Source organism: Mobula hypostoma, chromosome 1 (assembly GCF_963921235.1).
Source record: "Mobula hypostoma chromosome 1, sMobHyp1.1, whole genome shotgun sequence".
Classification (NCBI taxonomy): domain Eukaryota; kingdom Metazoa; phylum Chordata; class Chondrichthyes; order Myliobatiformes; family Myliobatidae; genus Mobula; species Mobula hypostoma.
In genome coordinates, this window is record NC_086097.1 from 195968416 (window position 1) to 195995066 (window position 26651).

General features: G+C 40.1%; 1 protein-coding gene across 2 annotated transcripts in view; it reads left to right on the forward strand.

The window, feature by feature from the left end:
* yes1 (YES proto-oncogene 1, Src family tyrosine kinase) overlaps positions 1-26651 on the forward strand; it is a 70667-nt gene that overhangs the window by 26145 nt on the left and 17871 nt on the right. For both annotated transcript variants that reach the window (XM_063062568.1, XM_063062559.1), the window contains 5 exons: positions 1920-2192; positions 13561-13660; positions 16655-16753; positions 18367-18470; positions 26163-26312. In XM_063062568.1, coding sequence (XP_062918638.1) covers positions 1928-2192; positions 13561-13660; positions 16655-16753; positions 18367-18470; positions 26163-26312 — 718 coding nt within the window. In that variant the 5' untranslated portion in view covers positions 1920-1927. The remainder of the gene's footprint in view (positions 1-1919; positions 2193-13560; positions 13661-16654; positions 16754-18366; positions 18471-26162; positions 26313-26651) is intronic.

Below are 26651 nucleotides of genomic sequence, written 5' to 3' on the forward strand. Positions count from 1 at the left end.
AATTTGGGTCGCCTTTATTGCGTGGATGTGAGAATGTTTTTTTCCTTGAGAGAATTTAGACTAGTGACCACTGGTTATATTGAATATCATTCATTTTATCTGAGTCTTTGGAACTATCCTTAAAGGGTCATAGAAGCAGACTCTTTTAAAAGGGAATCTTTCAAGGAGGAATTGAAAGGTTACTCTATGTACAGGAATGCAAAATTGAGGTTGCACATAAGATTAATCATAGCCTTATTAAATGATGGTACAAATGGGAGCAGTCAAGTTGTCTGCTTTTGCTCATAATCCATCTGTTTGTGTAATATTTCAGATAGAGTACATAGCACAAAATAAGATAAAAGTAAATGAAAAACAATTTAAATCAGTACTGATGAAAAGGGGGTCAACAGACCTGGAATTTAGTTTTTAGCTGAGTTGAGTTTTTCTAATATTTTCTGTAGTTGTAACATGAAGGGAAGTGTGAACCAATCATCTCAACCCAGGTGCCACTATAATAATTTCTCAGGATGGTGTCCATTATTCCAATCATCTCCATCAACAACCTTCTGTTATAAATGCAGAAAAGTGATTGTGTCTGATTGGACAGTGTTCTATTGCATTCACAACTGCTCTTAGTGAAGCAGTCCATGCCTACATGCAGATGCAAGTATAAACCTCACAGGTAATATGCAAAACAAATGGCAGGCAATAAGGTTTCATTACTAATTACTCGAAGCATTATAACTGAGTGCAGAATAGGGGCTGTCAAAGCACAGAACAGCTATGACAGCTAATAAACCACCAGGCTCACCCCGTTGGGATTTGCCATTAGAGCCATTAAGTGTATGAATGATTTTGATAATCATGCATTCATCTCATACCTGTTTCTTTCAAAATGGTTTAAAGTTTTTATGTACAAGGTTTTCACCTGAAACATTTACAATTCCTTTCACACCACCACTCCACCCTCCACCCACCCCCCACCCCACAAATGCTGCTGGGCTTGTGTTGAGATCCACCTGCAGATTGTTTGTTTCTTCTGTAATCCAAGTCCTTTCATTGAATTTACTATAAAGTGTTACATCTTGAAATGCATCTGAATTAACATGCTGTTTTGGCCTGTTAGGTTTCTGCAGGAATCAAGATTCCTGAGAATGGGTCGGGGAAATATCGAAATCCATTGCAAGAGATTTCTTTAGTTTTATTTCCTTTTAATTCTTTATTCCTTAAAAATGATTTAGGTTTAAGTCCTGATGCAGTTTTATAAAGCAAATTCTTTGCTGATGGGATAATCTGATTGGACATTGTCTCATCATACCATTTGATTTTCTAATTTAAATTCTCATGTGAAGAAAAGTACTTCTACATTAAGACTTCACATGTGGATTCTCCACTACCCTGCAAAAGCACAAGGCTTGTGCAAAAATATTCACAACACTAAAAACATATTCCTTTCTTCTTAAAACACTAAATATCTGTACACAAAAAGATTCTTCAAAATTTGGCCAGGTGATTATGCTCTACTAAGCGTATTCTTCAACTTGTTGACCTAAACCTCAGTCACCAGCTGTATTCTCACTGTTGTTCACTCTTGCTATGGTTATCATTGTTGCTTTTTTTGAAGATCACTTGTGTCCATGCTTGATAACCTTCATTTTGAGAGCTGATCCTCAGTTTTTCCATCTTCAGGGTTAGTGGGGGGCATGAGGAGGTAACTGGGAGAAAAGCATGACAAATAATTCCTTTGTTGTCTGACGTACAACTCTTTAGCCCAAATCCAGTTAATCTCGTTGAAGGATCTCATTCTGTTTTTGTAACCATGTATGAGCACAGATGCACTGTTTATACCCTGCTGTTATATGCTTTGTTTTATTTCATGTTTAAAGCCAGTTTAATTTTTACAGTTACAGTTACTTACAGTTCTCTCCTGTTTGCAGCTTCAGTTATGGGTTGCATAAAGAGCAAGGAGGACAAAGAGCCAGCTATGAAGTATAAACCAGGCGACGCTGCTGGAACTGTTGCTGCAAATATTACTCAGTATGGTCCTGATCCCACCCAAATGACACAATCACCAGCATTAAAGGGACAATCTGGGAACTTCAACAAACATTCCATAACACCGTTTGGTGGATCAGCTGGAATGGCACCATTTGGAGGTGCTTCTTCATCATTTACTGTTGTTCCCACCCAATACACAAGTGGTGTTACAGGTGAGTAGCAGCACCAGCCTTAGAGTATACAGTCTCCTCTTCTATATTGATTCTAAATGTCCAACTGTTGTGGATCTTTACATTGCAGGAATATTTTAAGACCTAATTTTTTATACCTATCTTCTAAAGTTACCTTGAGATGTATCACTTTGACAAGGTCTTATATGAGAGATTGGTTAAGGAGGTTCAGTCACTTGGCATTCAGGATGGGGTGGTAAATTGGATTAGATGTTGGCTTTGCAGGAGAAGCCAGAGAGTAGTTGTAGATGGTTGCCGTTCTGACTGGAGACCTGTGACAAGTAGTGTGTAGCAAGGATCAGTGCCGGGTTCATTGTTATTTGTCATTCATACCAATGACCTGGATGATAATGAAAACTGCGGATGATAATGTAAATTTGCGGATGATACCAAGATTGGGGGTGTAGTGGGGGACAAGGAAAGCTATCAAAGCTTGCAGAGGGATTTGTTCAGCTTGAAAAAAGGACAGAGAAATTGCAGGTGGAATTTCATGCAGACAAGTGTGAGATGTGGCATTTTGGGTGGACAAACCAGAGTACGACTTAAACAGTGATGATAGGGCATCTAGGACTGCAGTAGAACAGAGGGATCTGGGATACACATCTATTATTCCTTGAAAGTAGCATCACCGGTAGATAGGGCCTTCATAAGTCAAAGTACGGCAGTACTTATTGTGTACAGGAGTTAGAATATTACATTGAAGTTATACAAAATGTTCGTGAGACCTAGTTTGGAGTATTTTGTGCAGTTTTGGTTACTACATACAGGAATGATATCAATGAAATTGAAAGAGCACAGAAAAAAAATTACAAGGATGTTGCCAAGACCTGAGTTATAGGAAAGGTTGAATAGGTTAGGACTTCATTTCCTGAAAATGAGTGCAGGGGAAAGACTGGAGATTTGATAGAGGTATGCAAAATTATGAGGGGTATAGATAAGGTTTATGTAAGCAGACTTTTTCTGCCAAACTTAGGTAAAACCAGAACTAGAGGTCATAAGTGACTCCAGCCTATCTCATCTTTAGTAAGTAGAGGTGACTCTGGTGGTCTCACTTCAAAGGTCTTGCTTGACTGCAACTGCTTCAGGCTAACCTTGCCTTACCACAACTTTCACACTCCTTCCTCTTTGTCCTATAGAAAACAATAAAAATCTGATTAAATTTTAGTAATGCAGAGTCTCTGAAACTCCATGACAGTTTCATCAGGGACAGTTGGCTGTTGATATCAGGGAAGTGCGTGCAGTACTCCTGGCTAATATTGACACAAGTACCGCTTCTCTCAGACAACAGAAAGGCTGGTGCTAGTCGATTTTGGGTGTCCTGGCTCATGTTGTGTAGTTGTTGTTTGTTGTTCGTCCATCGTATGTCGATGAGGACCTCAACACCATTATTGATGGTGTTGAGACTAGCGGATGATTTGGATTTAAGTGAGGGAGAGTTGCGCAGCGTCAGCCTCACTCTCTCTTCCCAATTCCCATCTGGATCCAGTGGCAAGACAGAGTCAAGATGGCTGGAGATGGGACTAGGCGCAGTGGATGACCAGGACGTCTTCTGTGTCTTGTCCTGCTCTACACGTTCCACGACGCTTGCAAAGACCGCCTTCTTGACCGTTGGACCTTCCATTGGTCTCATCGGCTCAATCTGCCGGAGTCTGTCTTCACATGCTGGGATAGACAACTCCCTTTCTCACCGAGGGTTTGAGACCCGTCAGCTACCCTCACCTGGTTTAGCCGGCTTGTCGAAGCCGTTGCCTGGGGTGTGGCCGCTGTCACATGCAAACAGCTACGGGGAGCCACAGGTGAGAGCTGAGTGCCAGGTGGGGACCAACGGTGGACTAACCGCCTTGAAAAGGACGCGACATGTTACCCCACCAGAGGTGCTACCCCTCCCTGACACCCCATACACCCCAGTGGTACTAAAGCTGTGTTAGCAGCCAGATGTTTGCCGCCTTATGGCGGTGCAAATACCAGTGATGTCATTTGGGATTATATCTCTGGCAGATCATACAGTTGCTGCTACATTTTTTGCTATGGTCGAGAATCTTTCATTTTCAATTATACCAGTCAGCCTTCATAGTTTTTAAAGTCTGTTCCGCCACAGATGTATCATGCTGTAATTGTGCTAGTTCATAAAAGAAGCTGGAAAGAATAGGCAGCCTGATCACACTCGAGTGCTATGTGGCCAAATGATGTGCTGTTGCTTCCTTAGCAAAAGAGTCAGTTCATTTGTTCCCTCTAGTTATTTCATCTTTCCTGTTAATATGAGCCGCATAGTTTATAACAGCAATTGCAGTAACTATTTAAAGCAGGAAAAGGTCCATAGTTCACTATGTTTTATTGGAGTTCTGAAGCAGTGAAAAACCCATGTAATTTTCATAATTGTCCCTTATCATGTGCTATTCCTAAGGCATAATAAGATTCAGTACATTGGCTACAAGGATGCGGGCTTTTGTTAAGGCAAAACGGTTCAGCTGCGAGTGCAGAACAGGAGAGAAGGTAGCTGCGCCACCTCAGCTGTTACATGATATGCATACACTGCACATGCACCAAAATATTCCACTAATTTTTCTTTCAGTATCATCAGGAGGAAAGGTCTTCAATGGAGAAAAAATTACATGCCTGCTTATGTTGGGTGGCATTTTACAACAGGCAGAATGAAGATCATACAAATTCTTAAGTACAGTTCAGGAATGGATTATTTAAAGTAAACTGTGTATTCTATGGTGGAGATTGGAAAACTGTTATCAAAGTTGCCTTGACTCGAGCACATCTTTGAGCCCAGTGGCAAGGCTGTCAGCAAGCAAAAATATACCCCTTGTGGGCATCCCCATGTTTACCCCTACCGATTCCATCATCCCATTTCCATGTTTCTTAGGTCAAAGAACTCTAAAACCCATACATTTTAGAATAGTATTATCCAATCAACTGCATTGTTTAAGATAAAGGTTACTGGTCACAAGTGGGCCACATGAGCCAGGTAATGTTAAACATGAGATTTATAGTGAACTTGCCTTACCGCAACTTCCACAAGTGTGTAGAACAAGCTGCCAGTGTATGTAGTGGAAATGGGTTTGATTTCCACATTTAGGAAATATTTGCATAAGTACTTACATGAATGGGAGAGATATGAAAGTCTGTGGCCTAGGTACAGGTCAATAGGACTAGGCAGAATTATAGTTCGGCACAGACTAGATCGGCCGAAGAGCCTGTTTCTGGGCTGTAGTGCTTTATGACTCTATGACTTAGAGTCAGATGATAAAGCATGCATTGTTGTCAAAGTGAGCTTCTAACATTGAATACTGATACTTAAAACAAAAGTAACAAAACAAAATTGTGAAGCATTTGAATGGAATAAAGAAAATTATCTTGTGATAACAACCAGTCTTTTGGGCAATCGATCTTCATTTGCTAACATTTCTTGCATTTTATGAAGTGTTAGAACCCAAAATCACCTAGAATCCATACTTTCATATTCAAAGCTGCACTTTACATTAGTTGTGCTATATTTTGCTGACATTAAGAGACTCCTAAAGTGGCTTCACAATTCCGTGCGAATACTTTACTTAACTTTATATTTTATTGTCGCCAGACAGTAGATCATACCATCATCACAGCGATATTTGATATTTAAATAGGAGCTGTCTTTAGAGGACATCTAGAGGCTGTCACTTTTTGTGAAATTTGTATCCCTTTCCCTTTTTAACAAAGCGTTGCCAAAACACATTTTTATTTTTTTTTACAATAGAAACAAAATAAAATTGAATTCATTTTCTCATTCTAATGGTAGTTAGTTTTCCATACTATATTGACTGGGCTGGTATACCCAATCCTTGCAGTAGTTACCCACCATCTTCTCAAGGGCATTTGGGGATGGAAAATAAAATGGTGGCTCAGTCTGCAAAGCCCTCATCCCTTGAATGAATATATAAAACAACTAAGAGCACTTCTGTGGAGGGTTGTCCTATAGTATATTTAATATTATCTTCAGTTCAAATGTAGTGTAAATGGGCGTAGGTTTGCCCAAAAAGTGATATTAAATGTGGAACTTGCTTTAACAGGAAAGTGATTCAAGTGTAGTATAGTTAAGGATAGACTGACAATCAAATGAAGAAGGAATTAATTAGTTGCATTATTAAATTTCAATGAACAAAGAAAGATCTGGCTCAAGTTAAAATATATGCCAGCATGGATTTGTTCCATCCTCTCAATATGGAATTCCATTATTCATCATGGTATTTTACATAATTGAGTTTTATCTTGCAGGCAAACATTGGATTGACCACATCTCTTTTTTGCTGCAATGTTACAAATAAAGGCAACTTATTTAGATTGTTGTTATTGTTTGATAAATTTACAGTGAACTTCTAGAGAAGCAATAAAATCAAAAAGCTAGCAATTTCTTCCCCATTACAACCAATTCAGTTTTGACAAAAATGAATTACTAGTTAAGTTGGAAGGCCCAGATTGTTTGTTAACAACTCAGTTGCAGCATGTTGGCTCCTGAGGTAAATCTGTGGTATTATTTACATTAGACTCCATTCTGTTTTCTACCGGCAAATTTTGCAGATTATGTTTGTACTTTTTTTCAGATTCCCAGTGTGGAACAATCTTGAGAATCTGAAACTGTTAGATCAATTTTTTCTGACTACAGTTCCTACACATGCCAATAATTGTCTATGCGCCTCAAGATAAGTCATTGAAAATTAAACAATTATGGAGTCTGAAAATCATAAAAGAAATGTGTGAAAACCTTAGCTCCTCCATCAACAAAAAGGCTTGGTGGAAGATGTACTTCTTGTGGTAGTTGATAAAATTTTAACTTCCTCTGAGCATACCACTGCAATTCTACACTGCCATCGTGGAGAGCATCCTCACATCAGCCATTACTGTCTGGTTTGGTGCAACATCCTCTCACAACATGCAAAAGCTACAATGAACTCTCAGGTCAACAGAAAAGTCATTGGCTGCAGTTCCCATCATGTGTCCAGGAAAAAAACAGTGGGCAGAAATATCATTGTGGGCACTACTCGCCCAGCTTTTCCACTAGCTTCTTTCTGGAAAGCGCTATAATGCTATTAAAATAAAACCTCAGGCCATCTTAAAAGTTTCTTCCCTAGGCAGTTAATCTGATTAACCATTCTCGTTAGCCCCCATCCCTACTATTATCTTAGTCATTAATACTGCACTGTATACACTTTAACCACTTTTTAATAATGCTGTTTACATCATAATAAATGTTGGTATGTATGTATTTGTGCACATTTTATTCCACATCTGTACTTTAACCTCTTATTTTTATATAATTCTTTATTCTTTATAATTGTTGAATGTTTTTTGTTGCATGTCACGCCAACACACCAGAGCAAATTCTTAATACATCTAAATATATTCAGCGAATAATGTTGATCATTGATTCTTGAGTGATTCAGGCTTCAACACAGAAAGAGAAATAGAATTAATGTTTTGAGTTAAAGACTCTTTAGTGGGCCCTTCATGATGTAACATGTGCATGATGTCAAGGGATAAAAATTGAAGTATAAAAGCTATAGAACGGAAGGAAAAAATTTAAGTATGCTGGCAATTCATGTAATACTGTGTCATGGCACCATGGCAGTGTAGCAGTTTGCACAATGCTATTACAGTTTAAGGTGTCGAAGTTTGGAATTCAATCCCATCATCCTCTGTAAAGTGTTTGTACTTTTTCTCTGTGGAATGAGGTTTTCTGCATGTCCTCCAGTTTCCTCTCACAGTCCAAAGATGTACCAATAGGTTAATTGGTCCCATGATTAAGCTGGGTTAAATCAGGGGTTCCTGGGTGATGCAGCTCGAAAGATCAGAAGGGCTTATTCTGTGCAGCGTCTCTAAGTAAATATAAATAAATAAATAAATTTGATTTTTGTTTCCCTGTGTGAAAAGGCCACATGGGATGATATTCCCATTTGCAATGCTCCTTTTGGAACATTGCAGGGGAACATAGAATAGGTTTTCCTGGGGTAGCCAGAACTTCCTGTACTGGGACCCCTATGGGAGATGTTCCTTCTAAACTACCTACCTACCCCCCTACTTTAACCTCCATTTTATTCAATTTCACAAGGCTCCTCTGATCTAGCATACCCAAGAAATCCCTTTTCCGATCATAGGCTTTGTTTCTGGGCCTCCGTTCATGGATGTGATTTTTGGTACCTTTGCCAGTCTTTGGCCATGATTCTCCTTCTTCCCACCATCCCTCACCAACTGGAGCACAATCCTCCTACACCTGCCCTCCACTCAGATCACATCCTGATCGACTTCCCAAGTTGCTGCACAAGTCCCAGTCTTTCTTGCCCTTGGTGCAACTGAAAACAAGTGATTTGCTGCAGGAGGCCACACTGAAAATTGTTTAGTGAATTAGTTTGGGTGCAATAGAAGTTCTAGACCCCTGTCCTTTCAAGAAACTGCTGCCGTTTCTGGTCACCATTGTTCCTTAATTATTGTTGGTATATGTTCAGATTACAAAATTACCTTTGCCAAACTTAATAAGCTTATTTTAAAATGGTGAATGGCGTAAATTGAAGCAGTAAAGCAGAATGCTGTTAGAGAAAATATACTTCATGACAGTCTTTAGTGACTAATAATTTTGTGATTACATTGTGCAGGAATGTAATTTGAACTGCAGATAATAGTGTTTATGTGTCCTGTTTCAAATGTTCATTGTGTAGATTTCAAATTATAACTGAGTCAAGGCCTGATGTAAATAGTTTGTTTCATTGTGTTTTAAGTGAATGTACAAATTGGTGAAGGCACATTCCACTTTATTCACATATAATGTCTGAACACATGCAGAATAATATAGTCAATGATACTACATGCCAGCAGATGTGGTATTTTTGTACAACTGCTTATGGCAAAAAATATTATTTTAGCTTGCAACTCAGGGTAGAGAACTGCATTTTGCATCTCCCACTTTAAAACCTTATTGTCTATCCATTTTTGTCTTTTTTCTCCTATATTCTTGAGTATTCACAGGAAGTGTAAGGGTGGGATTTCCAGCTCCTTTCCTGTCAGATATTCACCGATAGGCTTGTCAACCAAACAGACTACCTGCACTTTCAAGAGTATATTCTCAGCAGACATCCAGGGTTCACAGGAATGGAACTATTCCTACTGTATCAGGTGTGTTCTTGCCTTTTGGGAGCCACATCAATTTCTAGGTCTTATGGAAGGCCAGCACTAATTTAGGATGAGTTCTAATAGGGCTACAATTTAGTGGAGTAATTTATATTGGAGTAATTAATGTTGCAAATGATTAAGGATCATGTGAATGTTGCCCACCTAGATTTCATACATTTTCTTGATCTATCATAATCAAAATGATTAACCTTTAGATTCTATTCCATGCAAAAATGGCAAAGTTTTAGGCTAGAATCACAAGTGTAAAGTGCAGATCAGAAGTGGTCACCATTCCCATGTCAGTGCTATTGCTATTAAAAATTAATATTTTAATATACACAGGCAAGCCCAGTAAGATAGATAATGGAAGACAGAACAAAACAAATATGATGTCAGACATTAGATAAAGCATAGGTCTTTAAACTAGCAATCAATACTCATAAGTGGTGAGAAAGCAAGTAAAATACATGGATTCTTTTCTAAGGTTGTCATTTTCAAGTTACAAGTCAATTTTGAAAATGCACCTCTTCTTAAAGAGCTGCATCGGGGACTGTATATTCAGTTTTGGTTTAAAAATTGCAATGATTGCTCCCATCATTATACAAGATAGAAATATCCTCCAAGGAGGAGGAAGCTCATGCTCCTTTACGACTGCACTTGAACAGTTTTGTTTGATATAGAGTTCGAAAAATAGGGAACACAATTAAATATTAACAATGCTGAAGTAGATGATTAGGCAACAGTTGCACCTTTCATAGGAATGGGATTAAATTATAGAATATCCTGCCAAAAAATTAATGGAGCTGAAACTGGTAGCTTTTTAGAAGAATGAATAGAAGGAAAGGAGATGCAGAAATTTCTGGCCCAGAATCGCAGGAATTATCAAGCTGTCCTGCTGCTCTTTCAAGGTTTTTTTTTCAAATGTGACTTTTGTTTTTTCTCTTGTTCTATGCTCTTGATAATCATCTGTATCAGCATGAGCAAAATCTAATACTTTAAGTAAATGAATTATCATTTTTTTTTGTCAAGGCGATGTACAGATCTTCCCTGGGTTACAAACACCCGACTTGCAGACACCCGTACATAGAAACAGGCTTCCATAAATATGAAATTCTAACAAGAAACAGTCCTTGGGAGGGCTAGGCTGGGTGGTGGGGTGGCCTGTAATCAGATACCATTGCCTGTTAGGAATCCAAGCAGCTAGCTTCACCTCAGGAGGCTGTTAATGTTGGCTTGGAAATTGACTAACAATCACCTTTTTCTGATTCTTCATGATAAACTCAGGATCAACTGCTCTTTACCTATGGAGTTCTCATCCATGATTCTGATCTTGGTTTACATACCACCAGCGACCAATTATAATTGTGCACTCGCTATACTGCATGATGCCATCTCCAAACAAGAAGCAGTCCATCCCAACACATTTCAACCAGGCTTGTTTGAAGAAAACCTTGCCCTGTTACCATCAGCACGAAATCTGTAGCGCCAGCGGTTCCAGCATACTAGACCACTAAGAATAGGAACACCTACCATTCCATGCCCAGACCACACGGAAATCTGATCACTTGGCTGTCCTTCTCCTACCTGAATACAGACAGAGGCTAAACAGCAAAATTCCAGAGATTAGGACAAAAGAGGTGGTCGTGGGAGGCAAAGGAGTGGCTGTGGGATTGCTTCAAGTCAGTGGACTGAACTGTATTCAAGGACTCATTTAGGGGTCTGAATGAATACACACCATGGTTGTAAAAGACTTTATTAAAATAACTGTAGATGAGTGTGTCCCAACTGTATCATTCAAAGTCTTCTCTGATCAGCAGCCCTCTGAACCATGAGATCTGCAGTCTGCTGAGAGCCAAATCAGAGACATTCAAATCTGGTGATCAAGAAAATTACAAGAGGTTTAGGTACGATCTCTGGAAAGCTATTCCACAAGTGAAGTGGCAATTCTGGACCATTCAAGCAGTGCTTGAATACTATCACCTCTTATAGTTAAACAACATAGGAGACAGCAGAGCTTCACTTCTAGGTGAGCTCAGTGCCTTTTGTGCTCACTCTGACCATCAAAACATGAAGGAACCATCACAAACTTGCACATCCTGGGATTTCAGACCGAAGCCGATGTGTGAGCAACCTTCAGCCAGGTGAACCCACAAAAAGCATCCAGCCCAATTGGGGTACCTGGCCAAGTACTAAATACCTGTGCTCATCAGCTAGCTGGTGTGTTCACCAAGATCTTTAACCTCTTGCTTCAGAAGTACCACCCTTCTTCAAGCAGGCTTCAGTTATATTGGCGCCCAAGAAGATCGTAGTGACCTGCTTCAATGACTATCATCCAGTAGCACTTACATTCACAGTGATGAAGTGTTTTGAGAGGCTGGTGATGAAACCAGTCAACTCCTGCATAAGAGATCTAGATATGAACTGATTTGCCTACCGGAGCAACAGGACCACAGAAGATGCCATCTCATTGGCTCTTCACTCAACCCTGGAACATCTGGAAATAAAAGATGCAAGTATCAGGATGCTCTTCATAAACTACAGCTCAGCATTCAATTCCATCTTCCCCTCAAAACTAATCAATAAATAAGCTTCAAGACCTTGGCCTCTAATCCTCCTTGTGCATTTGGATCATGGATTTCCTCACTTGCAGACCCCAGTCAGTCTGGATTAGCAACATCATCTCCTCCACAATATCCATCAGCACAGGTACACCACAAGGCTGTGTGCTTAGTCCCCTGCTCAATTCTCTACACTTATGTCTGTGCGGCTAAGCACGGCTTCAATGCCATATTCAAGTTTGCCAATGACACCACTGTTGTAGGCCAAATTAAAGGTGGTGATGAAGCAGCATATAGGAGGGAGATTGAAAATCTGGCTGAGTGATGCTGTAACAACAATTTGCTCAATGTCAGCAAGACCAAGGAGCTGATTATAGACTTTAAGAGAAGGAGACCAGAGGTCTATGAGCCAGTCCTTGTCGGAGGATCAGAGGTGTTGAGGAGGTTTAACAATTTTAAGTTCCAAAGTGTTTTATTTTGGAGAACCTGTTCTGGGCCCAGTATGTAAGTACAATAACAAAGAAAACATGGCAGCGCCGCTACTTCCTTAGGATCTTGTGGAGATCGAGCATGATGTTTAAAATTTTGACTAACTTCTACAGATGTATAGTGGAGAGTATATTGACTGGCTGCATAACAGCCTGGAAACGTAATTTTGAACGGAAAATCCTACAGAAAGAGGTGGATACAGCCCCATCCATCATGGGCAAAGCCCTCCTAATCATTAAGCACATGCATATGAAACGCTGTTGTAGGAAAGCAGCGTTCATCATCAGAGACCCCCACCACCCAGGACATGCTCTCTTCTTGCTGCTGCCTCAGTACCAGGTTCAGGAACAGTTACTAGCTTTCAACCATCAGGTTCTTGAACCAAGGGGAATAACTTCACTCAACTTCTCTTGCCCCATCATTGAAATGTTCTGACAGCCAATGGACTCACTTTTGATAATTCTTCATCTCATGTTCTCTATTTATTGCTCATTACTTATTATTATTTTATTTTTGTATTTGCTCAGTTGGTTGTTTTCTGCACTCTGGTTGAACACTCTAGTTGACTGGTTTTTCATTAATTCTCTTATGGCTATTATTTTTTAGATTTATTAATTGTGCCCACATTTTAAGGTTGTATGTGGTAACATATATGTACTTTGATAATAAAATTTACTTTGAACTTGATACTATATTACAATGATACTATATTACACACTGTAACATGAACTGGTGCTTTATATCCATCAAAACCAACCATTGAATGTGGGGCATGCTGATTCTGTACAACTGTAGCTCGGCAGGGGTAGTTAATGCTAATTGATTCTCATCAACAACAGTCAATACTGTGGAGCTACAGTTATCATACTGAATGATTTTGTGTATTTTCCTACTTAGGACAAAATCAAATTATGAACATTTGTAAAAGTGGATCCCATTGGTAACCCAGAGACGTTCTGTATTTTGCTTTCACATGTCATTATAAAAAATAGTAATTTGTGGTTCTTCCTGGAGATTTTTTTCCATAAATTGGGATATTCTTCAAATCAAATTATTTAATTTTTCAGAAAGGTACCAAGAATTTTAGTTCTATCAATTATTGTTAAAAATGGGAAAATTGGAGCTTAGTAGTAACTCTAGTATATGTTTTATTGAAGGTGGTGTAACAATTTTTGTGGCTTTGTATGATTATGAAGCAAGAACAACAGAAGATCTGTCTTTTAAAAAGGGTGAAAGATTTCAGATCATAAACAATACGTGAGTACTTTTGAAAAATAGTGTTTTTTAAAAGCTTTCAGTTTGTTTTTTTTTCCTGTGTATGTTTAAAGGTTTTCTTCTTACAAGTTAGGACAGTCAAACTGAAATGATTTTTCTAAGTTTGCTCCAGTGCACAGAAACTAATAAGTTATCAACACTGGTCCTCACCTACCACCCCACCAGCCTCCAGGTCCAACATATTATTCTCCATAACTTCCGCCACCTCCAACGGGATCCCACCACTAAGCACGTCTTTCCCTCCCCCCCCCCCCGCTTTCCGCAGGGATCGCTCCCTAGGCGACTCCCTTGTCCATTCATCCTCCCCATCCCCCCCCCCCACTGATCTCCCTCCTGGCACTTATCCTTGTAAGCGGAACAAGTGCTACATATGCCCTTACACTTCCTCCCTTACCACCATTCAGGGCCCCAAACAGTCCTTCCAGGTGAGGTGACACTTCACCTGTGAGTCGGCTGGGGTGATATACTGCGTCCGGTGCTCCCGATGTGGCCTTCTATATATTGGCGAGACCCGACGCAGACTGGGAGACCGCTTTGCTGAACATCTACGCTCTGTGCGCCAGAGAAAGCAGGATCTCCCAGTGGCCACACATTTTAATTCCACATCCCATTCCCATTCTGACATGTCTGTCCACGGCCTCCTCTACTGTAAAGATGAAGCCACACTCAGGTTGGAGGAACAACATCTTATATTCCGTCTGGGTAGTCTCCAACCTGATGGCACGAAAATCGACTTCTCTAACTTACGCTAATGCCCCACCTTCCCCTTGTACCCCATCCGTTATTTATTTTTATACACACATTCTTTCTCTCACTCTCCTTTTTCTCCCTCTGTCCCTCTGACTATACCCCTTGCCCATCCTCTGGTTCCCCCCCCCCCTCCCGTCTTTCTCCCCGGACCTTCTGTCCCATGATCCTCTCATATCCCCTTTGCCAATCACCTGTCCAGCTCTTGGCTCCATTCCTCCCCCTCCTGTCTTCTCCTATCATTTTGGATCTCCCCCTCCCCCTCCCACTTTCAGATCTCTTACTAACTCTTCCTTCAGTTAGTCCTGACGAAGGGTCTCGGCCTGAAACATCGACTACACCTCTTCGTAGAGATGCTGCCTGGCCTGGTGCGTTCACCAGCAACTTTGATGTGTGTCGCTTGAATTTCTAGCATCTGCAGAATTCCTGTTGTTTAAGTTATCAACATGATTGGTTCCCATTATATAGTTCAAAAAATTGATCATATTTTAATTGATCAGGCTCTTTAAGTTCTGTGAAGATTTTTCATAGTCACACCCTGCCGTGTCCTCTTTACGTCTAAGTACTTACGTTACCTAATACTATTAGTTAACTCGTAGTCTTTATTACAAGATTTGTAGTCTTTAAATGGAAAATATGGCAAATGAATGGGGGTGAATTAATCAACAAGAAATTTAAAATAATGTGTTGCATGATTCTGGAAATCATGAGCAACACGCACAAAATGCTGGAGAAACTCAGTAGTTCAGCAGCATCTAGGTTCCTGATAGTGGTGGGCAAGGAAGTGTAGGTGCAGCAGTTATCACAGTTGCAGGGATAAATGCTGGGAGGGAGGAGAGCGTTCCTGCAGAAAGCAGGGGTGCGCAGAAGGAAGGATGTGCCTGATGGTAGAATTCTATTGGAGATGATGGAAGGTGCAGAGAATGTTGTGCTGGATACGGAGGCTCGTAAGGTGGTAGGACAGGAGGAACCCTATCCCTATTATATCCCGGGAGGGGCTAGGGCTGAGAGCAGACATGCAGGAAATGGAGGGGGTGCTGATTAGGATAGCATCACTAGTGGTTCAAGGGAAACACTGTTTTCTGAAAGAAAAGACGACATCTTGGCTATTTTAGAAAGGTAAACCTTATCCTAAGAACAGATGTGGCAGGGAAACAGGATTAGTCATAGTCATACTTTATTGATCCTGAGGGAAATTGGTTTTCGTTACAGTTGCACCATAAATAATTAAATAGTAATATGTAAATTATGCCAGGAAATAAGTCCAGGACCAGCCTATTGGCTCAGTGTGTCTGACCCTCCAAGGGAGGAGTGGTTAAGTTTGATGGCCACAGACAGGAATGACTTCCTATGACGCTCTGTGTTGCATCTCGGTGGGATGAGTCTCTGGCTGAATGTACTCGTGTGCCCAACCAGTACATTATGTAGTGGATGGGAGACATTGTCCAAGATGGTATGCAACTTGGACAGCATCCTCTTTTCAGACACCACCGTGAGAGAGTCTAGTTCCATCTCCACAACATCACTGGCCTTACGAATGAGTTTATTGATTCTGTTGTTGTCTGCTGCCCCAGCACACAACAGCAAACATGTCACTTGCAAAAAAATTAGCATTTTTTGCAAGTGACAGTGGGAATAAGTACTGTCAAGATAATCTGGTAGAGGAAATAAGCAGCATCTGTTGGGTGAAGAAAATGATGTTTGTATTGAAACCATGCATCAAGACTGTATCAGTTATATATTTGGTTATTTTGCAAATGTTACGCAACAAATCTCGCTTGAATGCTAGCAGTTTGGACTTTGAATATGATCACCTAAAATTCTAACACTGGGGGTTGTTGGTGGTTACAGTAACATGCTGAAGTCCATCCTAGTGGAATGCTTATAGCTGCAAATATGAATTGTGCCTGTCATTCAAGACCTTGGGGTCTGGAATGGGCTATGGTCAAGGACCTTATGCTGACTGGCAGAATTATTTTAAGGAAAAAAACTGTTTCCTTGTCATCATCTACGTATCAACAAACATCCACAAGTATAAATTGGTGCTATATTTCTTGCAATCACTGGTTTGAATGAAATCTATGTTGCTTTGCTTGTCAATTTTTTTTAGCATTATTTAAAAATCCAGTTTTAATCATTCAGTTTAGTTTAATGTAAAATGTTTCCCTGAATGTGCAACTGTAAACAAGTTTAATAATTCAGAGTGCTTATTGCTGTTCTGACCCACAGAGAAGGTGACTGGTGGGAAGCCCGATCTATCACTACAGGAAAGAAAGGCTACATTCCTAGTAATTATGTGGCTCCTGCTGACTCCATCCAAGCAGAAGAGTAAGTGCTTTTATGTTTCGAGTCTTACAGGAAGTTGATACAGCTGTCTGAAATTTCAGCTGCTTGCTGACACAATACATCTTGCTAATGTACCTCATATAGAAAATAGGTGCAGGAGTAGGCCATTCGGCCCTTCGAGCCTGCACCGCCATTTATTATGATATGGCTGATCATCCAACTCAGAACCCCGCCCCAGCCTTCCCTCCATACCCCCTGACCCCTGTAGCCACAAGGGCCATATCTAACTCCCTCTTAAACATAGCCAATGAACTGGCCTCAACAGTTTGCTGTGGCAGAGAATTCCACAGATTCACCACTCTCTGTGTGAAGAAGTTTTTCCTAATCTCGGTCCTAAAAGGCTTCCCCTCTATCCTCAAACTGTGACCCCTCGTTCTGGACTTCCCCAACATCAGGAACAATCTTCCTGCATCTAGCCTGTCCAATCCCTTTAGGATCTTATACGTTTCAATCAGATATTATTATTTAGTAATTCACTTTTGCCTGCCTTGTCCCAGAATGCTTGCAGGGCCTTCTAATATCCAACTTGGAGCAGACCAGGATGATAACCTAAGTTGTTCTATAATTTTGTTTAGATTCCTGAAGTCAAGTGCAGTAAAGTCATAGCTCAAAGTTATTTCTTAGTGTAACAAAATAAAACACAATAAGATAAAAATATAATAATAGAAAAAATACAATGTGTATAATTACATAAGATAGCTTATATACATAGATTGACTGTATGTCCATAAAGTGACGCTAGGCACAAGAGTGCATAAGTTGACTGACAGGAAATGATAAAATGGTGGTTTGGGATGTGTAGAGGGGGAGTGAAGGTGGTGATCAGCCTTTCTGCATAGATGTGCATAGTCTTTCTCTTCAGACTTCTGAAAGTGGAGGTATTTGTGAGCTTTCCTGATTGTGTATATTGCGTGTTCTGGGAAAATGAGAGGTTGTGGGCGATGTGCTTGTAGTTTCCACTGCTCTGCCATTGATGTAAAGAGGGACGTGAGTGATGCAAGTTCTCCTGAAGTCTTGATGACATTGAGGAAGAGGTTGTTTGCCTGGTACCAGGCCTCGAGCTCTTCCACCTCTCTGTAGGCAGAAAAAATGTTGGAAAAATTTAATAGGTCAAGCCGTATCTGTGTAGGCAAAAGCAGTGTGCTGACATTTTGTGTTGAAATCCTGCACCAGGAATGTGGGGGAAAGGTGTGGAAGAAAAGGATAGTTGGTATATAGGTATATGGGGTGGATAGGATAGGAACTAGGTGAGGGTGGAACTACAAGAAGTTGGGGAATGATGAGCAGGTGGAACTGGGGAAAGGAAAATTGCATGCAAGTTAGCTGAATTAGGAGAACCTAATATTTATGCCAGTTGAGTTGTAAGCTACCTAAGCGGAAAATGTTACTAGCCCTCGAATGAACAATTCACTCTTTCAAGCGACACTGCAAAGTCTTTTTCATAAAAAGCTTAACAATAGCATATTTTTGTATCATCTATTTTACATCAGCAACATTAATTTCCTGTTTTGGATTCCTGTTTGGTTAAAGGATGTATATTTTTCATGTCAATAGTGTTAAATCAGCAATGCTCTTTATTCCTGATATGTTTATAGATGGTATTTTGGTAAAATGGGCCGCAAGGATGCTGAGCGATTGCTATTACATGCAGGAAATCCACGTGGCACATTCTTGGTTCGAGAGAGTGAAACCACGAAAGGTAGGAACAATTTGGAACATAGAACATGACAGCACAGTACGTATCATTCGGCCCACAATGTGTTGCCTAACTTTTAAGATCAATCTAACCCTACCCTCCCACAGAGCCCTCTGTTTTTCTGTCATCCATGTGTCTATCTAAGAGTTTCTTAAATGTCCCTAATGTATCTGCCTCTACCACCACTCCTGGCAGCTTGTTCCTCACATCTACAACTCTGTCTGAAGAAATTACCTCTGACATCCCCGCCCACCCCGCCCCCCCCCATACTTTACTCCAGTAAGGCACTAAATAATTCAGAGGTCCTAATAATTATGCAGGAGCTTTAGCAAAACAAGTAGTGAATAAATTGGGTCATAAGAGATGCCAGTAATAATGAGACAGCTAAATTCTGTGGGGAAATGTAATTGGCAAATGTAGTTTCAAATTCATGAAATGGAGCCAAGTTATCCCAAGCTAATTGATACGGTGGAAACCAACTGGGGAATAGTACAAAAGTTTATATTAGTGGAAAGAATTCTTTATGGAAAGTATCAATATTGAAAGAATGTCATATTAAACTTGAAAGGGATGGGATAGGTCTGAAATTGTGTATCAGATAGGGAGGCATGGTATGTATCTGAGGTAGAGTGAAAAATTAGATTAAAAGGTAGATTTAAGGAACCAATGGCAAACATTTAGATAATTCACAATTTTTAGTGATAAACTTACTTTAGAAGATATACTTCTCCCCAATTCTGCCAGAAGTAGCTAACTACATAAGTTACCTGTTTTTGAAAGAACTTTACAGTATTTACAAAATAATCTTAAAGAAATATACAAAATTGATTGGTGTAGATAGGGTGAATGCTTGCAGGCTTTTGTCCCTCAGGTTGGATGAGACTAGAACTAGAAGTCATAGGTTTTAGGTGAGAGGTGAAGTACTGAAGGGAAGTCCGAGGGGGAACTTATTCATCAGAGGGTAGTATCAGTGGAACGAGCTGCCAGCAGAAATGGTAGGTGTGCGTTCAGTTGTAACATTTAAGATAGGAAGGGTTTGGAGGGATATGGTTCGGGTGCAGGTAGATTCTAGGCAGAAGATCAAGTTGGTAAAGGCTAAATGGGATGAAGGACCTGTTTCTGTTAGGAGTCTATAAGGAAGCCCTATGATTGTGAGCTTTAAAAATTAGCAATAAACAACCAGAAAATTGATGGAAAGGAAAAGTAGGATATGTGACTAAATAAAAAAGATGATTAAGAGTTTCTACAAATATGAAGAAATTAGCAAAGATAGAAGCAGAGACAAACAAAATTATAATTAAAGGAAATTGAAGAAATGTTAAATAATTTGCATCTGTTCTCAGTGGAAGGAATTGGGGTCTAATGGGAGTTATGAACTTAATTAGTAAGTTTATAAAACAAATGTAAGGAAATAGTAGAAATAAGTGATTCACGTTGGTTGGCAGAAATTAGCCGAAGTTCCACAGAGTATAGCTAATGGAGAGCACAGAGATCTCCCCGGTTAGCATAGATACTTTCTCTCTATCTTTTAGTTCCCCTTAATATCTTAAATATTGTAAACTTTGATCAAGTTGCCTTCGCCATTTAAATTCCTGTTAATAGACCTTAGTTTATGTAACATGATAATTTATCTCTTGTATTCTGTATCGCAGGGGTCCCCAACATTTTTGCACCACGGACCGGTTTAATATTGTCAATATTCTTGCTGACTGGCGGGAGTGGGGGGTGGTGTTCAAGTAGGGTTAAACTCACCTCAACATGTCTTTTACAGTTAGGGTTGCCAGCTTTCTCACTCCCAAATATTGGGACAAAAGTTGCAGTCAAATCCCGGGACACTTTGCCCCAGGAGACTACCATGACCATGAAGCCTTGCGCAGACACCTATGTGCGCATGCGCGTACGTGCCGATTTTTTTTTCCCACAAATTGATTTTGCCTTCATCTTCCCAACTACACTGTACATACATTATTTCTACTTTATACAGGCTGTGTATTTATCATATCATTTCTGCTTTTGCTGTATGTTAGAGTTATTTATTTTCGGTTTTATGTGTTAGAAATATAGAAAATAGGTGCAGTAGTAGGCCATTCGGCCCTTCGAGCCTGCACCGCCATTCAGTACGATCATGGCTGATCATCCAACTCAGAACCCTGTACCTGCCTTCTCGCCATACCCCCTGATCCCTTTAGCCACAAGGGCCATATCTAACTCCCTCTTAAATGTAGCCAATGAACTGGCCTCAACTGTTTTTTGGTTATTTGGTATGATTTGTTAGGTTATTTTTTGGGTCTGGGAACGCTCAAAAAATTTTCCCATATAAATTAATAGTAATTGCTTCTTCGCTTCATGCCATTTCGGCACGAAAGGTTTCATAGGAACGTTCTACCTTAGCAAGGGAAATACAGGACAAACCAATTTAGCCCAATATACAGGATGTCCCGGCAAATACGGGACAGTTGGCAACCCTATGTTCAAGTTCAACAGTGCATGATAGGGAATGAGGAAAGGTGCAGCTGACTCTGGTTAGGCCACACTTGGAGTACTGTGTCCAGTTCTGGTCACCTCACTATAGGAAGGATGTGGAAGCATTGGAAAGGGTACAGAGGAGATTTACCAGGATGCTGCCTGGTTTAGAAAGTATGCATTATGATCAGAGATTAAGTGAGCTAGGGCTTTACTCTTTGGAGAGAAGGAGGATGAGAGGAAACATGGTAGAGGTGTACAAGGTAATAAGAGGAATAGATAGAGTGGATAGCCAGCGCCTCTTCCCCAGGGCACCACTGCTCAATACAAGAGGACATGGCCTTAAGGTAAGGGGTGGGAAGTTCAAGGGGGATATTAGTGGAAGGTTTTTTACTCAGAGAGTGGTTGGTGCGTGGAATGCACTGCCTGAGTCAGTGGTGGAGGCAGATACACTCGTGAAGTTTAAGAGACTACTAGACAGGTATATGGAGGAATCTAAGGTGGGGGCTTATATGGGAGGCAGGGTTTGAGGGTCAGCACAACATTGTGGGCCGAAGGGCCTGTACTGTGCTGTACTATTCTATGTTCTAGGACTCATATCGTTTCCTCACGGCCCGGTATCACATGCTTTGCGGCCCGGTGGTTGGGGACCGCTGCTGTATCGTATTAGGTACAACTTTGATGTACCCGCTTCTAAGGCAAATGCCTTCCCATAGGCCATAATTATACCCAGTTCTTCAAGTACATCCTGTCTAAACCTTATATACCTGGCGCAAGACTTCCTCTATCGTGATTCAACATCCTTGCATTGAAAGATCTTACAACATTTTCCCCCTTCTCCTTCCCTCGCTACTGCTTATTGAGCTTCTGATTTGCAGATAAGAAACCTTTACTCATTTAATACTTATTTTACTATCTTTTAAGTTCTTTTACTGCCTTATTCTTTCTGTCAAAGAGAGTCATTTCATGATTTCAAATACTAACTTAAATTCATTTAATGTGAAATTTAAAGAAAATTGTTGAATAGTAATGAAGACCTAAAGCCTCTGGATTAGACCCCTGATTCACTGATGTCCTTTAGAAAAGGAATTTAATCTGATCTGCCTGTGTGTGACTCCAGGTCCACCATTGTGTTCCACCATGATTGAACACACTGGTCAATTCATGAGGATTTAGAATAGGCAGTGCCCAGATCCCGGGCAATGAATGAAATTGCACACTTCCAATCTTGTCCTTTTTTGTCAGCATTTTTAACAGCCATTTTCCAAATTCTGCTGAATTTATGCCACATTCTTAAGAAAGCCAATACCTTTCCTATGGTTTGATGCACAGAGCTTGTCACGTCACTCAAGTATGATCAATCAATGCTTTTATAACTGTAATATAACTTCTGCCATGTGTTGTCTAATTTTATCAAATTATCAGTCACCATTCCAATGAGATATGATTACATTCTATACACTGTCCATGGCATATTGACTGTTTACATAGACTGCTACATTTACTTGCCCACTGTTGCTTCTACTATGTACAGATAGGACTAAAAACAAGCTTTTTGAAGTTCTGCAATGAACTCATTGAACAAAAGGGCAGAATTAATGTACCTTGTGCCAATTCATCTTCTATCTTGTATGTTCAAATAAATAGATAAAAATAAGAATTGTGTGATTATGAACTGAGGGACAAAAGTACAGTAAAATTATTATTTGGCACCTATAGGACTTTGGTGTTGGACTCGTGGATTTTCCTTGTTGCTACGTAGTATTCATAATAACACTGGACAACAAATTTTTTCAAAAGTGTTGCTTCCTCAGAATTTTTTTTTGTTTATGATAGACTGCTTGAAGATGAACACAAATGTAATTTCAGACTACTTGTATCACGTAGGAATTTGGAGAAACGACAAATTAACTTTTACTGAATATGTGTTTAATTGCATAATGGTGCTGATGCTTTGCAATAATTCAACTAAATTAAAAATACTTTGTTAATGATTTTCATTTGTACTCAGTGTCTGAGGCTTCTTGCTTAAGTGTCCAGCAATTATTTGTCAGCATTGATGGATTCCAGTTGCCCTGGTATCTTTTCTCCATGACCGCAATGTCCTGGTGAAACCTTTCACCACGCTCGTCACTAACAGCAGCAAAATTTGCAGGGAAGAAGTCTAAATGGGAATGCAGAAAATGAATCTTTAGTGACATGTTGCATTTTATGGTTTTATATACTTGAAGCATGCTTTCAACCAGCTGCATGTACTTTGGTGCTCTGTAGATGCCAAGAAAAATTTCAACAACTTCCTTGAATGCTTTCCATGTGATTTTCTCCGGTTCCACTAGAAATTCTTCAAATTGCCTGTCATTGATGACCATAAGACCGGATGGGGTACGAGGGGGAGGTGGGGCATTAGCGGAAGTTAGAGAAGTCAAAGCAGGATCTCCCAGTGGCCACACATTTTAATTCCACATCCCATTCCCATTCTGACATGTCTATCCATGGCCTCCTCTACTGTAAAGGTGAAGCCACACTCAGGTTGGAGGAACGACACCTTATATTCCATCTGGGTAGCCTCCAACCTGATGGCATGAACATCAACTTCTCTAACTTCCGCTAATGCCACACCTCCCCCTTGTACCCCATCCGTTATTTATTTTTATACACACATTCTTTCTCTCACTCTCCTTCTTCTCCCTCTGTCCCTCTGACTATACTCCTTGCCCATCCTCTGGGTCCCCCCCCCCCCCCGTCTTTCTCTCCGGACCTCCTGTCCTATGATCCTCTCATATCCCCTTTGCCAATCACCTGTCCAGCTCTTGGCTCCATCCCTCCCACTCCTGTCTTCTCCTAGCACTTTGGATCTCCCCCTCCCCCTCCCACTTTCAAATCTCTTACTAACTCTTCCTTCAGTTAGTCCTGACTAAGGGTCTCGGCCTGAAACATCGACTATACCTCTTCCTAGCGATGCTGCCTGGCCTGCTGCGTTCACCAGCAACTTTGATGTGTGTTGTTTGCAATTTGAATCCTGGTTTTCCTTTTAAATCTGGTTCTTTTGAAAATGGGGTAAAATACATGTTTAAATAAAGTTAGGAGTGTGTTTTTACATTCAGTTAGCAGTCTTCTTGTCCTTTCAGTTGATCTATCACTGAAGTCCAACATTTGAATCTGTTTCTGTTCTCTTTCTCCATATTTAGACCATAAGATATAGCAGCAGAAGTAGGCCATTTGGCCCATCGAGTCTGCTCCACCATTCAATCATGGGCTGATCCAATTCTTCCAGTCATCCCCACTCCCCTGCTTTCTCCCCATACCCTTTGATGCCTTGGCTAATCAAGAACTTATCTATCTCTGCCTTAAATGCACCCAATGACTTGGCCTCCACAGCCGCTCGTGGCAACAAATTCCACAGATTTACCACCCTCTGACTAAAGTAATTTCTCCAGATCTCTGTTCTAAATGGACGTCCTTCAATCCTGAAGTCGTGCCCTCTTGTCCTGGACACCTCTACCATGGGAAATACCTTTGCCATATCTAATCTGTTCAGGCCTTGGTTCACTGAGATTCCCCCCCCCCCCCCCCATTCTCCTGAACTCCAGAGAATACAACCCAACAGCTACCAAACATTCCTCATACGGTAACCCTTTCATTCCTGGAATCATTCTTGTGAATCTTCTCTGAACCCTCTCCAGTGTCATTATATCCTTTCTAAAATAAGGAGCCCAAAACGGCACACACTACTCCAAGTATGGTCTCACGAGGGCTTTATAGAGCCTCAACATCACATCCCTGCTCTAATATTCTATACCTCTGGAAATTAATGCCCACGATGGATTCGCCTTCTTCACAACTGACTTAACCTGGAGGTTAACCTTTAGTGTATCTTGCACAAGGACTCCCAAGTCCTTTTGCATCTCTGCATTTTGAATTCTCTCCCCATCTAAATAATAGTCTGCCTGTTTATTTCTTCCACCAAAGTGCATGACCATACACTTTCCAACATAGTATTTCATTTGCCACTTCTTTGCCCATTCCCCTAAACTATCTATGTCTCTCTGCAGGCTCTCTGTTTCCTCAACACTACCCACTCCTCCACCTATCTTTCTATCATCGGCATATTTAGCCACAAATCCATTAACCTCATAATCCACCAACACGAGGAATTCCCATAATCCCATAATCCAAATTATTGACATACATCGTAAAAAGCAGCGGTCCCAACACTGGTCCTTGGGGAACTCTACTGGTAACCAGCAGCCAGCCAGAATAGGATTCCTTTATTCCCACTCTCTGTTCGGCCGATCAGCCAATCCTCCACCCATGCTAGTAACTTCCCTGTAATTCCATGGGCTTTTATCTTGCTAAGCAGCCTCATGTGCGGCACCTTGTCAAAGGCCTTCTGAAAATCCAAATTCACCACGTCTATTGCATCTCCTTTGTCTACCCTGCTTGTAATTTCCTCAAAAAAATTACAGTAGGTTAGTCAGGTGGGATTTTCCTTTTAAGAAACCATGTTGGCTTTGGCCTATCTTGTCATGTGCCTCCAGGTACTCCATAATCTCATCCCATTTTTGAGATGTTTCTGACAGAAGTAGGGATTTTCTAAATTTATGAAGGTCATGTAATATCAATTCTGGCTTCACAAAATATTCCCTGTAACAATCTTTAAATATTATTTCAGCATATAATTTCTGAGCTTTGCCAACACTTTTTGGAAAAACATGATGGGAAACAACAGCAAGTATATTTTTGAAATATTTTTTAAAAATATAAAATGAGTACAAGGGGTTCCCAGTTTGCACTAATAATATGTATCCATGTAATATTTTGGCTTTTTTTGAACTGAGCAATGTTATCACAAAATTTGAATTTGTACTGTGTAAACACTGTTAACAAGATAAAATATGTTTTTGATTATGATTTATAAAATGAGCAGGGGGTTTATGCACTCAATGACGAGAACAACAATGCACGAAGTGAAGGCTTGTGGTGCGGTTAACAGCATGCCTGGAAAATAAATCTCAAATTGTTCAAAGCAATGCTGTGGCAGCAGGATAGGAAGATGAATAATTGCAAAGAAATATATCTTTGTTCTATGTTCTTGTGTACTTTTGAATTGGTGTTGACATTAGAAAGGAACCATTTGAAGGAAAGTTCAAAATATTTATCTAGTTGATTAACAAATAAAAAACACTAGCTTATAAAAATGATATATTTCCAAATGGTTTAAATTACTTTCAGGTGCGTATTCCCTTTCAATAAGGGATTGGGATGAAGTAAAAGCTGATAATGTCAAACACTACAAGATTAGAAAACTCGACAGTGGTGGTTATTATATTACAACGAGAGCACAGTTCGAGTCACTACAGAAGCTGGTGAAACACTACACAGGTACTTTCTAAAAGAATCAGATAATTAGAATTTCAGAAATATATGCCTTGTTTGAAAAATCAGAATGATGTTTAACATCATTGGCGTATATCATGAATTGTATTGTTTTATGGTAAAATTAACTTGCAATACATAATAAAAACTTTAGATTACAATAAGTATATATTAAAAAGTGTATATAGAAAATTGGTGATTGTTTAAATGGGGAACATTATCCTAAAATTACCTAGGAAGAAAGAAACTATTTTAATCTGATTTTCCACTGTAGCCATGCGATGCTGCATTACGAAAAATTGACAGACAGCAATTAATGTTCCTTCAAACTCACTCTTATGAAAG